Source organism: Cephus cinctus, unplaced genomic scaffold, assembly GCF_000341935.2.
Source record: "Cephus cinctus unplaced genomic scaffold, Ccin1 Ccin1_scaffold0062, whole genome shotgun sequence".
In the NCBI taxonomy this organism is placed as follows: Eukaryota; Metazoa; Arthropoda; class Insecta; order Hymenoptera; family Cephidae; genus Cephus; species Cephus cinctus.
Window position 1 is genome coordinate 25,200 of NW_014332805.1, and position 15,804 is coordinate 41,003.

General features: G+C 44.5%; 1 protein-coding gene across 1 annotated transcript in view; it reads right to left on the bottom strand.

Moving 5' to 3' along the window:
- LOC107268637 (neprilysin-4) overlaps positions 1 to 15,804 on the bottom strand; it is a gene marked incomplete at its 5' end in the record, with an annotated part of 50,962 nt that overhangs the window by 8,012 nt on the left and 27,146 nt on the right. The window contains 1 exon segment of the mRNA XM_015741627.2: positions 10,216 to 10,425. Coding sequence (XP_015597113.1) covers positions 10,216 to 10,425 — 210 coding nt within the window.

Below are 15,804 nucleotides of genomic sequence, written 5' to 3' on the forward strand. Positions count from 1 at the left end.
TAAGTCCCAATAAAAGGGCCCCCTTGTTATTTGTTACTGAATATCTCGCGGTTTCTCAATCTTCTTTCTTTACCATCTGTGCGTTCCCCGCCCCTCCACCATACCTTTCCGTTTCTTTCCTACTAGCCGGAGTCCTCTTAATTTTCTCGGGAGTTTCGTGTGTTACGTGACGCAATGTTGCGTCTGGCGCCCATTTGGCTTTTCCTATCGTAGGGATTTCCTCCTTGCGTTTTCCCGGGAAAACTTTAGAGTCTCGTCCCTCACATTTGTGGCGCAATCGGATCGTCTTGCTACGAGGCGGTTTGAGGGAGAAAATAACGTCACAATATATATATATATATATGTAATCATGTAACAAGTATAGTTTGAGGACCCAGGCGATTAAGGGGCATTCACAATAGCAAGCTAACGTTTTTTTTCAGCTAATACCGTCACGCATCACAGCATTGAAATTCTAACCTAAGCTAACCTAACTTAACGAAACACTTTCTAAGCTCATCAGAACTCCGGATGTGTAGCATTAAAAATAAGTAAACAAATTTCGTGTGACAGTCGCTTTATGGGCTTCAAAACATACGTTATATTGAAAACACTTTGAGGTCCGACCCGAAACTATACAATTGTTCTCAAACTAGCGGCTGTATTATTGAAACTGTCCCCAAACTATACTTTATTAATGTATATATATTGTCGCCGTCTTGTCCTCGGCGGAAAATCACGCCGAAACGCGATACGGGCCTAAAGGCCATAGCAAAGTCCAGGCAGGATCCACTGACCGCAAGGGTCTAATTAAAATTTCGATAGATTATTTTATTATTTTTCTTTTGTTTGGCGTGTACTCTGCCGGAGTTCGAATAGGTGCTCGCTCGTCGTACCCGTGAAGACGCGGAGAAATAAGGAAGGTGAGCCAGCTGGAGTCCCAGGAGGAAGGGAGCTGCGGCACGCGAGGGTCGACACTCGTGTTATCTGCGGAGAGCAGCTTTACTGCCCCAGGAGGCGCGCGCAACGCGGGACAGCTTGAAGTCACGCGGCAGCAACGCGCTCTACTCAGCTGGTACTCAACCACGACGACTGGAAGCGGTGCGCACAGCGCCCAACGAATGAGCACCGCTACTGATCCCTATGCACTAGCGCCCACCGTCAGGTTTCGCTTAAATTATATTTCCGCGAGTTGGGAATCCTGGGACGCCTGGTGCACCCTCGCGCGAGAACGAATGCTACTCTTCGTAGGACCCGATCTTGTATAAATTGTCCACGAGGGATTGTGGAAATTATTAATTGTCGCGGTGACAGATTCGAAACTGGCGCGTAGCGAAGACGCTGGGTTGAAGGATTCGTCCGCAGGGCGAATCGCCGCCTATTAGCCTAAAGGGAGGGGGTGCTATAATTCCTGCTTGGATACGCGACGGTGAAAGACGTTTGATTTTAATTTGTGAGTACGGATTGGTTTTCTGGGATTACGCGACCAGGGAACAACACGGTAAGCGAGTTGCATTTGACGTTTTTGTGAGCGACGTAACTTCGTGCAAATCGTGGTACCGGAGTTTTGTATGTTTCGTGATTTTTGACTGCGCGTGTAACGAACACGCGGAGGGACAATCCCTCACCTCAAATAAGACCACCGCACGAAGGTCCGTCGACCGGCAAGGTTCACTGTTTAGAACCTTGGTTTGACATTAGTTTTGGATTAGAATTTTGTACGTTATCCGAATTGTTTCGTATCGTCCGCCCGTTAGGCAGTTATAGTTTTTGATTTTGTAACGCGAAGAACGCGTACAGGTCCTTGACGGTCGGGTATCGTATTGTGGTAAACGCGGATTAGCCGTGTTACGATTTTTGGCTTTGAGTTTGTACGGTACGTGAAATACCCGTTAATTATCTGATTGTACTTCTGTTTTTGTCTTTTTTGATTTATTTGAATTCTATTTTCTTCTGTAACTAATCACTTCGGTTCTGTACGAAACCGTCGCGCTTCGCGCCGCCGATTTTCCGTAATAAACCAAACCATTTATTGTAGATCGAAGTGTCCGAATTCTTTTGTGTGTCGCGTGGTTGCCTGACCCATCCGACCTATTGTTCCGAATCCCGACGCCTCCGCGTAGCTGAGTTAGCCAACGAAGGCACGCGAAGACGAATCGTAGAAATTGATAAGTGGTTCCCGTTTTGGAACCTGGCGCCCAACAATACCTTAGGTAGTTCGACTGTAGAATTTGTTAGCGTTTGGGTTCCCTGGAATGCGTAGGAATCGCGTAAAGTTGTGCGCCGGGAGGCCTTGCATTTTCCGGTGAGGTCGATCGCGTAAAAATACGTCACATGTATATATATTGTGACGTGGTAGATTTTACCCCGTCAGGTCCTCGGCGGGAACTGTCGCGTTACGCGGGAATACGCGTATTAGAGAAGAATCCAGGCAAGATGCCACCACCCCAAAGACTAACGAAGTTACGAATCTGTTGATTTCTGATTCTGTTGTTTGATTTTTGCTATGTCCCATGCCGCGAATATTGTATTCGCGGGCTTACCAAATCTGAACAAGAACCAGCGAGGGATCATCAGCGTGGGAGGAACGAGGACGAAAGGCTGAGTGACGTCAGAGCGTCGGCAGGGCCCGATCTGCGCGCTCTGTAGCTCACCGCACCAATCACCTCACAACTTGGATCAACTCTACACACGCTATAACCCGAGCTAAAGTAACTGGTCTACGCGTACCGAGTAACTAGCAGGGAGCTATTACTCATTCCGCGAGACATAGACCTACGAACGACGGAGCACCTGTAACGCACCACAACTCATGACGGAGGCCCACCGCTATCGACGAATGGAACGAAGACTCGCGAACTGGGAATCCGGAGACGTCTGATGAACCGTTGCGAATTTCTATGGGACGACGGAGCCCATCGCTGGACAGCCAGTAATCGCTGTTCTCGAATCGTACGAATTGTCGCGAAGACGGATTTGAATTGTAGCGCGTGGTTTCATATCGGAGATTTCTGATTGGGGCCGTAGGACCAATCAGCGGTGGTTGCGAATAAAGGAGAGGATGATACTCTCCGGTGTTGCCGATTACGATCGAAAGGGAAGCCAACTTCCTTCTTCTTTCCTGGACTGTCGACGACGCGGGTCGTGTTTTGTGACCGTTTGTTTTTCGGGGTTTAAATCTGTGGAGAATCCGGACTTCGTCCGAGGCCGCGTGTACGGTCTAAATTCTCCCGATCGAAAAGACATAGAGATTTCGGTAAGCGATTTGTAATTTTTGTGAGGGACAAAATCTCGTAATACCCCGCGTTTTCGTACGTGTTTGAATTGTGCCTGTAGGCACGTGGGAGATGTTCCCACTCGCAGAACCGGATTCGTTTGGAGTACGAGATTCCGCCGACCGGCAGGGACTGTGTTCACGTAAATGTGTTGCCCATTGTGGACATATTTATCGCGCGTTGTGTAAATCGAAGTGCGTATGACTGTGAGCGAATGATTGGTTCTCTCGGCAATGTTGAGTCTTAGATCTCCGAAAATACAAATAATAAGACGTAACAAATATTTTAGTTCTGGTTTATTTCAAACACCTTAAAAAAAGTGACTTATCAATCTAACGATTGTGCGTACCATCGAAACCTAACAATTTCACAAATAGCTCGTTTCCACGTTTCCTCAGTATCTTCTCCACAAGATATATGTCGGAATACTTGACGCTGTTAAGTTCATGTTCGTAGAAGCCACCTTCGATGGAATGATCCTGGTAGTCCTTGAGATTGTACGTCACCGGATCGGTATTCTTCACTCGACTTACGGTGAAAATTTCAGTTGTCCAATTGGGTGTGTAGCCTTTCTCGAAAACGTGCTTAAATTTGCTGACTCGTACTCTGTCACCGACTTTAAACTTTGATCGTTTAAGTGTGGATTTGACTTTGAATTTCTTGTACACCCGTTTCAGTAGTTCGTTCTCGTTACGAGCAATCATATCTTTCGGTTTGATACCAATGGCACGACGTCTACTGTTATTGTAAGAGGATACCAAGTCCGATAAGATATCCAGTCACCGGTGATTGCCCTGTAGGTTAAACTGCATCCGCATTTTACTTTTCAGAGTACGATTATCGGTACGAGTATCTGCGCTCGCAGATCGATGCCTTCAAGTTACTGAATGTCAAATACAGGGTAATACCATGTCTTTGCATAAGATCCTTGAATTCGGAATTGTAAAACTCTCGGCCTTGGTCAACATGCAATTTCTTCGAGATTCGACCCTGCGCCAATATACATAGATGTCATAGCTTCTGTCACGTCTTTAGCGTTCTTGCTCTTCGTAGGCACGGCCCAAGCAAACTTTGAAAATATGTCGATGACGGTGTGCAGATACTTGTATCCGTGGCTCCCTCTGGCGTATGCTGACATGTCAACGAGATCGGCTTGCCAAGTATCGTCCAGCCCACGAACGTCAATGTGCCGGCGCTGGTAATTCCTCCTGGTAGGTCTATGCAGTTCCATCACCACCGCTAACTTTTTTTCATCCATTTTTCAGTGCATTCAATCTGGCGTCTAGCTAAGAAATGATCAGAGAGTTGCGAATAGCCAATTCTTGTCCTGGCTCGATATCAGCTTGCAGACGTTTCAACGCTTCCTTCGTGGTAGAATCAAAAGATGGAATCAAGTCTTTGTTATCGATATCATTGCGCATTCCAACAGTTACGTGAAACACGGTATTCAGTTCCTGCTTCACTACAGTTTTTATCAGATTTAAGGTCACAGCTTCGTTTTCCTCCTCGGGATTGGCGACGTTGCACAGCCACTTGCTATCAATGTCGTAGTGTCCAGCAGCAGTGAATTTGAATCCAGCGCTACGAAAATCACGGCTACTCGTAACCGCGGTCCTGCTACTCAACTTATATGTATTCAAAGTGGCGATCGCGATCGTTTTATCGAATTAATAAATGATACCCGCCTCGCGCAATTCTTCAATAATCGATACAATTTCGTTGGAGTGACTGGGGTTACCAGCTTCCCGAGATGCAAGGAGTAGGCGAAACCGGTCTACCAGTTCGTTGGGATCGTCCCAGTACACGTAATTCGTTCTTTCGTCCTTGGCAGCAATCATGTACTGCGGTACTATACCTTTACCCGTTACAGAGGGCTGTTCCATCAGTTTTGCAATAACGTTATTAAATTTGAAATTCTTGCTCTTACGAATTACACCATCAGGTTTATAGTACTTTCTATGTGCATTCATCGTTAAAATAATGTTTTTTTCAATTCCAAGTCATCCTGGGTTACACTAATCTCGTCAGGTATCTTCCTGAACAAGAGTTCGATCAAACCCGTAGTTTTCAAGTAAGTTGTGTCGCCTATATGGATTCGATCATCCTCAAAGCTGATAGGCGAATCACCTATCAGTAATTTGTTCTTGGTGAGTTTACACACACCATAGGCGGTATCCAATTGTTCATTCTGCCTCGACAGCAGCATATTAAGATACCGTTGCATACGATCGTTCTGATCCACGGGTACGTCATCGTTATAGCCTTCTTCTTCGTCAACATGTTTACCTTCTTTTTCTTCGTCTTCATCTTCTACTTGCTCATCATCGACTCCCTTGAAAGAATCTTCAGAGACTTGAAGAATTCATCTGCCGTTCTAAACGTATCTTCCGCTTTTGCGTCTTGCTATATTTCATCCTTAATCTCGTCTTTGATAAGATTATGCTCCGGCTGAGATGCAGTCACTACTTTCTGCAATGAAGTCACTACCGGTTTCAAAACCTCACTCATCGTCTGTTCGACGTTCTCTCTACCCAATTTTATCATTCTATGCTTTTTGCGAATCGCATCGCTAGCTGTAGCGATTTGGCGTAAGACGTCTTTTTGCTCCTGAAGTTTTCTGCGTTGCATGTTGACGCTGTTGAATCCAAAACGTTACTGCATTCATTTTTTTCAATGATTACTCATTTATGCTCACGAAGCAATCGAATACTTTTCTGTATCTACCTCCGTCGAGGTCGCTGTAATTGTCGATCACGAGAAACCCATACTTATCACCGTTCCAACATGTAGAACACAGATCTTTAAACTGTGCGTAAGTCGCATCAGTGTTTACATGGTCATCGTACACGTGCATGAGATTCATTTCATCCTGCTTAAAAAGCACCAGCAGATTAGCATTGTCCCGTATCAGATGTTTGGGAATGCGAGCGTACGTCTGACAGAGATAGAAACAGTCAACGTCCCTGTGCCGTCCCATGCTGAAGAAGGCTCTAATGTTATCTTGCTTCTCGCAGGCAATGACGTCGTAAATAATTATCGAGTTTCGACGTGCCTCGTTCGGTGACAGCACTTGTTCGTGTTCCGTAAAGGGAAAGTACTCGACGCCGTCCACGGATGCGAGTAAACGTTCTAAAAACTTATACTTTGGCTGATCAAGCGATTTTGAGTATACGTAGACGTTTTCGAATCTTAATCCGTTGGTATGGGTTATGAGAGCGAGCAGTGCGTTCGTCTTGCCGCAATTGGATGGTCCGCAAAATACTGCACGTATACTGCCTGGCAGTAATTCGCCATGTCGCTTGACCTCATTCTTCTCCTTTACTCGCACCATTGTGTCAAAGTTCGTTACAGGTAGCCTGAGGGACTGTTTCTCGAACCTCATCTTGATCTTAACTAACGTGAAAACTATAAATGACGAGTTTATAAAGATCGCTGTTCAGTCGCAACTGTTTCACCGCAGGGACATGTTCGTGCATCCAAAGCGTAAACGCATTGGGAGGAAAAAATCTCATCGTAGCAGAGGATTAGTCAACAGGATCATCAACAGTCTACCCGTTGAGTTACATATACCCGGTTATCAGTACTGCGGGCCCGGTACGAAACTAGCAAAGAAACTCGCGCGAGGCGATCCGGGCATCAATCCCCTGGACGCAGCCTGCAAAGAGCACGACATCAGCTACTCAAAGAATCGAGAGAGTCTCGAACACAGAGGGGCTGCGGATAGGGTACTGGCCGACAAAGCTTGGAAGCGCGTTTTCGCTAAAGACGCGAGTCTCGCCGAGAAGGCGGCGGCCTGGTCCGTAGCGAACGTAATGGGTGCCAAGTCAAAACTGGGTATGGGACTCAAGAAGAAGAAGAAGCCAAAGACTGTAACGCTGAGGAAAGTCATCGAGGAAGCCAAACGATCGATGATTCCTAGCAACGATGCAGGAGTAGCTATCAGATCTGCTCTCAAGGGTGCACAAGCTGCCGTCAAACGAACAGGTGGAAAGCGCAACGTCCTCACGTCGTGGGTTCTACCCGTGCCGTTCAAAGTCGGAGACTTCCTGCCGTTTCTCGTCCCTGTATTTGTGGGTCTCAGTGCCGCTGGAGCGTTGGCCGGCGGTGCTGCATGTGTAGCCAAAGCCGTGAACAATGCTAATGCAAACAAGGAACAATTGAAGGAAAGTCAGAGGCACAACGAGACGATGGAAGCCATAGTGTTAGGCAAATAACTGTACTTGAAACCCTACAGAAAAGGACTAGGCCTTCATCTGAAGCGAAAAAACTTGAAGTGAAACTACCACGCCGAGCGTTGACCGATACGGATCTGCTAAAGGAACGCGAAGATCATGAAGATTCCACATTTTCGCGGAGTCTTCATGCGGAACGCTATGCCGAAGGGTGGACCGTACAAGTACGAGTCAACAAACATCAATCCCGACGACGAAGATGGTCCAGGAACACATTGGGTCGCGTACAAGAAGCTGAACGATCGAGTCGTTTATTTCGACAGTTTCGGCAATCTTCGACCGCCGCTAGATCTTATCGGATATCTCGGTTTTGGTAGTGTAAAGTACAATTACGAGCGATATCAGGAGTACGACACTTTTGCATGTGGACACTTGTGTCTAAAGTTTCTATGCGGGCAATTAAATCGTAAAAACAAGTATCGTCTATATAAGCTTGCTATGTAATTTCACAAGGTCAGTTGCGCATTTGCAATCATGGAGAATTCGTTCACGTTAACTTTAGCAGGCACATCCTCCATACTGGAAGCCGAATACTTCCCTCCTATCGAGTTTTCCCCGTACAAAAATTACGCTCTGGGACTAATCGAGTTGCTGACCTTCAATTCGATTCGCAACGTGGACACTGATCACAAGAAACTCTACGTGGGGCATGAAGTTATCACTATACCCACTGGTAGCTACGAGATCGAAGATATCGAAAACTACGTGCATAGCGCGTTGACGGGGAAGAGCATCGTCATTCAGATTAAACCTAACAATAATACGTTGTGCAGCGAAATTACGTGTAACCGTGATGTCGCTTTTCGACCCAATGATTCCATAGGTCGCTTGTTGGGTTTCACTCAACGCGTTCTGGAAGCTAATAAATTACACACGTCCGACGTACCGGTCGCCATTCTCAAGGTGAACGCCCTACGAGTCGAATGCAACGTCACGACTGGCGCTTATGGAGCGCAATTTTCATGGTATATCCTGGAGCGCTGGGGACGTTGCTTAGATCAAGCTGGAAACATTCTTCGAGTCATCTTGCAAAATGCATCTAAGATCTCCGTAAAAGGATTGGAGAAGAAAGTTTGCTTGGGAGCTTTCATTGGACGATCCGAGCACATCGTGGATCTGGGAGATCTGGGATGCCCTTCGTTGCAAAAATTGCGCAAAAACTTGCTTACTCGATGTACGAATCATCATGCTCCACATTTTAATTGCTCAACTGAAAAAGTGAAATTTTTAGGGAACTGGTTGTCGGAATGTAAATTTTTTGATTATGAATAAAGACATAAGATATAATAAGATGTATATTTATTTAACACGTATACATAGTAGTTGAAGCACGGGTACAAAGTTTATAGACATTGGAACTCGATCTGGTTGTACCATCCGCCGAGATAACGCATGAACACTCGATTCTCCTCACAGGCTTGCATCATCTTCTTCAATAGATCCTCGTCGTCATTCAAAGCTTTAGCCATCGTTGCAGGTAGAAACGTCGAAAAGCTGTCTTCTACATTGAGGATCAGTCTCGTTCCATATTTCGTTTGAACTTTTCCTATTCTGGTGATATTGTATTCTTTCTGGGGTTCCAACTCAGCCAATTTCTTTGTCGGAAGATAGTCATCCAAACTACCGACTTTGTTAATTGTTGAGAAATCCATTTTTTATTGTAGATGAAGTTTTTTTAGATTTCGTAGAAGGCTGTTATAATTTCTTTTAGCTTCGATCAAATGTTTCACTTCCGCGATGTTCCTTAATAGTAACTGTATTCGAACTCTGAGCTCGCGTTGTTTCCTCTTATTTAACATCGGTCAAACTGTCACAGCAAACTAACGAAGACACGTTCAGCTCCTCCTTTTATAGGACACTCTTAAGGGCTAAAATGGGGATCGGAGGTTTCGAAAATTTCTAGAAATCGAATCGCCGACAGAGATTCTTGGAATCAATGTCAAGGTCGATGCATCTTCCAAATGGAGCGACTTAGATTCTAGAACATTCGGACGAACCTTAGCCCTTCTGCTACGAAGTTGTGTCGCGCGCTTACGTATCTTCTACGAGTAATTTGACACCTCGGTGGATGAGGGACTGCATTCTCGACGCACGACTCTGCGCGATAACGTTCGGCATTGCGGATTTGAACAACCGATACATAGATTTTTCTAGAATGACTTTGACCCCACCACCGCGCTTGCGAGAACCGTCTGAAATCTACACGGATAGGGAGGGCGGAAGGGGGTCCATCGAAGCTTCTTGAAGGCTCTCCGGGGTGGTGGGCAAGGGGCTCCATCAAAAGGTCGCGCACGAGGACCATCGGCTCTGGGAGCGATCTTCAGCGACTTAGCACGGACACGAACGTCTAGAAGGTTCTAGAAGCTTCTAGAATGTTCTAGAAGGTTCTCGATCGTGTACGATTCCTAGAATCGAACGAAAATTCTTGGAATCGAGGGGTCTTGATGACGCCACTTCCGGAAATCGTAGAGCTCACGACGGCAACTTAGCACGGACACCCACCTTCGAAGGTTCTAGAGTGTCGGTATATGTCGGTTACAGGAATCTTGAGCCAGAACTCCCCAACGTGCAGTTACAAATACAAGCAAGCGAGGGTTTAAATGAGTCCTAGTAATCCTGCGATAGTAATACTAAAACATTACTGGTAAGGAAAACTTATAAAAGGAAGATCATAAACGGAATTACTGTTATAAAAATATAAGGAACAAAAATGAGAAAGAATAGCTCACCAATCAGGCACTGGGCTCGCTGATGAAATCCAGCGATCGCTTCGTCTTTCCACCAGCGATGAAGATTTCCATCCTTGTCGAAGAGTCGACCTTTGTCGTCGAAGCCGTGCGTTATTTCATGTCCAATGACTACACCGATGCCGCCATAATTTAGACTGCGTGGAAAGAATCTATGGTAGAAGGGTGGCTGTAATATGCCAGCTGGAAACACTGCACATAAAAATAGTAACGAAAAATTAATCGATTATAATATAAACAAATATATCGAATTTAAATAATAAATATGAGAATATATGTAAATTATTATGCACGATTATATCAGTATATAATGAAAATTGTAGCAGTGCATCATTGTGCGTCATGATTTGCAAAACATATAACTCCCCTTTTGTGTTAGCTAGTCCAGACTATAAGTCTGTATAAATCCATCTTTAAACGTGTTTGCTAGTGAATGACACTTTAAGTGATCCACAGTCAATAATAATAATTTAATATTATTAAAGATTAGTATTATAAATTAAAAAACAATTGGTTTGGATGTCGTTCGAAACTGTGTTTCACACACGCACGCACACACAACTATTGTCGGATGACGAGTGCATAAGGATCTCTTCCCACACGTTGCAAGTCGTCGTACCAAACGAAATTGCTAGTTGGTCGAGTCACTAAAACTGAGCATGTCTTCGTGGTTTAACAGATCTGCCTTAAATTACATAAATTGAATTTATCAAAATTCGTAATGTAAGAATAAGTTGTGTAGTCTCGATAACCGCAGGAATTCCGGTTATTTAACGAACTTCTGAAGATAGTACCTATAGAAATTACGGACATTTTCATTTATATTTTCGAAGATCAGAAACATGCGATATTTAATTGAATCTTGGGTTGGTAAATTTCTAGGAAATTTTGGCGCAAATGCAAAATAGCTCGTTAGCATGTTGTTTGGGACTGAATAAACAGATGTTTCTTTGTACTATATGAAGAAACTTTATTTTCATACCTTTGACTCAGTCGCCATATTGCTAACTGGCTCACTCCTTATTTTTACAACAGAGGCGTTGTAGTCGGGAACACATGTCCTGCTTTAAATCAACAGGCGTATATTATTGAGTCAAAGGTTTCAAACCACGATATCTAAAAAAAAACTGCAAATTTTGTTGAGATATTCTGTGTACAAAGATTTTTGCTAAATTAAAAATTATAATCGTAATTTCTTTCGTACTCTAAACAATTTACAAATCATGCACAGAAGTTTAGGAACCTTTTAAAATACTAGGTTTCTACACGGAATGAATGTTTCATTACAAATTTCTGAGGTGTCACGACGGATCAAGCTGGCTGAATATTACCCTGATCCGGGCTACATAAAATATTCCTAAGAATTGCCTTATTAGGTTAGCCTGACGTCACTGCCTCAGGGCCATATCAAGTAATTGTTGGGCATGCCGCTATAAGATCAGCGTCACATAATTTGGATCCGAGTCAGAGCAGGTAATAGTAAGGCTTACTTGATAAGGAAGGTCGGATACCACCACGATCAGAGCCGGATCAGCTACTGCGATGGTTTCCCCATCCGGACAGCCTGATGTACCTGACATCAGGGTCTAATTAAGTAACGATACGGCATGCCTGATAAGGTTAGTATCTGATTACGATCATCCGGGCCAGCTCAGGCATCGATAGGGCAAGCCGAATCAGGCACTGGACTGGGACCAAATCAGGCACTTGACCGCGGCCGGATCAGGTATCTGATCAACGCCGGATGCCAAATCGCTTTACATGCCAGAACCGGGGCTGACGCGATGCCGATTTTGGGTCGGATTAGACAGACAAGGCACGCCTAATCTGGGCCGGATTCCACCCTGGATAAATTTCTGCTCGGGATATTATCTATACAGGATGTCCCACGACTTATTCCCCAACGGGCACTGGCATATTCTCCGTTGAAAATAGAACAAAATGCAATTTGTCCGAATGAAATCGGTTGCAGCGTTCTCGAGAAAATAAATATTAAAAATTTAGAAATATCATCATGTTTCACGTTTAATAAGTCATAGTCTAATGATAATATTACAGTTTCTACTTGAGTGAATGTATTCACAGAAGCAAACGCCCGCCACTTTCCTTTTCTACTGCTATTGTTTTCTTTTGATGATGATTGGAACTTACTTAAAATGATGATATTTCTAAATTTTTAATATTTATTTTCTCGAGAACGCTGCACCCGATTTCATTCGGACAAATTGCATTTTGTTCTATTTTCAACGGAGAATATGCCAGTGCCCGTTGGGGAATAAGTCGTGGGACATCCTGTATAGATAATATCCCGAGCAGAAATTTATCCAGGGTGGAATCCGGCCCAGATTAGGCGTGCCTTGTCTGTCTAATCCGACCCAAAATTGGACAAATTGCATTTTGTTATATTTTCAACGGAGAATATGCCAGTGCCCGTTGGGGAATAAGTCGTGGGACATCCTGTATACTGTGAAGAGGTGGATTTCACCCGTCGTGTCCTCGGCGGAAAATCACGCCAAAACGCGAGAGTGGCATACAGCCACGACAAAAGTCCAGGCAGGATCCACAGACCGAAAGGGCGTAGGAAAGATATGGCACATTATTTTATTATTTTCTTTTGTTTTGCTGTGTACTCTGCCGGAGTTCAAATAGATCGCTCGCTCGCCAGGTCCGTGGAGACGCGGAGAGAGAGAGAGGAAAAGCCAGCTGGAGTTCCAGAAGGCGTGTGCAACGCGGGAGAGATGTGACGTCACGCGGCAGAGACTCAACCACGACGACTGAACGTAGCGCACACAGCGCCTAATGAATGAGCACCGCTACCGATCCCTATGCACTCGCGCCTACCGTCAGGTTTCGCTTAAATTATATTTCCGCGAGTTGGGAATCCAGGGACGCCTGGTGCACCCTCGCGGGAGGACGAATGAAACTCGTCGTAAGACCGATATGTATGAATTGTCTACGAGTTATTATGCAAATTATTAATTGCCGCGATGACATCTTCGAAACTGGCGCGTGGTGAAGATTCTGGGTTGAATGATTGATCGCCATCCATTAGCCTAAGAGAGGGGGTGCTATCCTTCACGCGAAGACAAAGCGTGTGAAGGTCGAAAATCAATCTTGATTGGATACGCGACATCGCTGCACGTTTTTTGGTTTTCCTTTGTTTGGAAGTTTGTACGCGAGTGCATTTGGCCGAAGCCTGGGTTTTCTTTGAATACGCGAACAAGCGAACGCCACGGTAAGCGAATGCACTTGACTTTTGTGAGCGACGTGTTTTCGTGCAGATCTTGGTATTTGATTTTGTTTGTTCCGTGATTTGACTATGCATGCAGAGAACACGTGGAGGGGTTAACCCTCAATTCGAGTAAGACCAAGGCATGCAGATCCGTCGACCGGCAGGGTTTATTAATTGATTTGTTTGTTTCGATATTTCGGATTAAAAATTGTGTAACGTGTCTCCGAATTGTTTCGTGTCGTTCCGCCCGTAAGGAACTTGTAATTCTTGATTTTGCGACGCGTAGCACGCGTACAGATCCTTGACGGTCTTTGACAGATTAGCCGCGTCACAATTTGATTTTGTATTCGTCAGGTACGCGACGTACCAAGTAATATTTTTCTTTTAATTGTACTTTTGTTATCGTCTGTTGATATGCTGTTCAATTACTAATTTTTTTAAAATTTAATTATCAATTCGGTATTGTACGAAATCGTGGCGCTTGGCGCCACCGATATTCTTTAATAAACCGAACCTTTTGACGTTATATCGAAGTTTCCGGATTCTTTTGTTAGTTGTGTGATCGTCTGACTCATCTGATCTATTGTTTTGAATCCCGACGCCTTCGCGTAGCTGAGTTAGCCAAAGAAGGCATGCAGAAACAAATCGTAAGAGGTTATACGTGATTCCCGTTTTGGAACCTGGTGCTCAACAATACCGTAGGTATTTCACGTTGAAGTTTATTAGCCTCTGAGTTGCCTGGAACGCGTAGGAATCGCGTAAGTTGTGCGCCGGTCGGTCTTGCATTTTCCAGTGAGACTCGATCGCGTAAAATACGTCACAATATTTAAGAGCAACTTACGAAAATATACTAAAAAGTAAGCATGTCACGTTAGCTTTTACTGAAGTATACAGTAAACATTTTGAAACTTAAAAATATGTAGTGTGAAACTATAGCTTTTACCTTGTTGAATTTAAAAAGTTATATAAAACAGCCGAATTATCTTGTGCGCTTCATTCAATTTTACCGAATTATATGTTTTGTTGTATGTGGTAATCAATACGCGTGCAATCGTAACAGTTTTGAAAACGGAAGTAAGTACCAGCGCGCACCGGCAAAAAATTATAAAAGCGGAAACTCATGAATATAAACATATAATATATAGAAAAAACACACGAATAGTCTCGTTCAGTCTCATTGCTGCGGTGATGCGCTCTACAGACGTACAACCCAACCATAAGCCTAAGCTTTATTTAAAACAATATCCCGTCACCAAAATAAAAGGTTACCAAGGAGAAAACTTCGTATCATTTTGTTTTGGCGCATAGTCAATTCAGAAAAGAAAAAAAATGTGAATATACTAGTGAGAAAAAGGGCGAAGGTGATAAGCAAGTCAGTACACGGGGGAAACCGAAGGAAGAAGGAACAGCGAGAAGTGACCTCCAGAAAACAGTAAGACGACTGAGTGGACATCAGGTGCGACCGTGCGTATGGGCCTTCAATAAAAGATGGCGACGTAGGATGGACCCGCGTATCAGTGCGTAACTCCATACTGTATAACATAGAAGAATGCACGCATGGCTTTGCACCACATCACGGAACCATGAGCAGTGGCGTAGTCGGAGCCATGTGTTCACGAAGGAGATGGAGCTGTACAGATGGAGGCCAGATGCGAGTATGACTGTGAGCAGTGGCGTGGCTGATGCCGGATCGGGGTCCGAGCATCGACTATGTGTCCATACCGCCTGGTGCGCCGCTGTGAGTCCTTCCGGCAACACGATTAACGGCTTACAGGACTAAACCGTGAGCAGTGGCGTGGACGGTATCGGGCGGCATTCCAGGCGCCAATCATGTGTCCGCAACACCCGGTAAAGTTGGGGCGACATACATGATGACGAGAGGATACGAACACACAGAAATGCTACGCCACGAGATGCACGATTTAAGGATATCAAGATGTATAAGATTGTCTAAAATAAACTGGTGTAAATTAATGTCTTGTTTACATGAGCCGCATCGAATGACTCCCTACCCTCGCCAAAGATGAGACGACCGGTTGTACCTTGCCGCTACCGCGAGATCGACGTACGGTCCCCAGGCGGCGTTTTGGTTGCACAGTTTTTGGTTATATCAATGAGATTGTTTTTGTAAAACAACAGAAAATTGTACATTGACTCAGGTAAATTTTACAGTGGAACGCAGTAAAAATTGCAGTAGTATTTTATTTAGCTAGTATGAATGAGTATAAGATATGAGTGTGAAGTTTGCTACAAGAGTCGTTAGACGAGTTTTTGTAACAAATGATCAAAGAAATGCCGTCTGGCCTTTTCCTTTTACGAGAGATAGCACTGTTAACCAG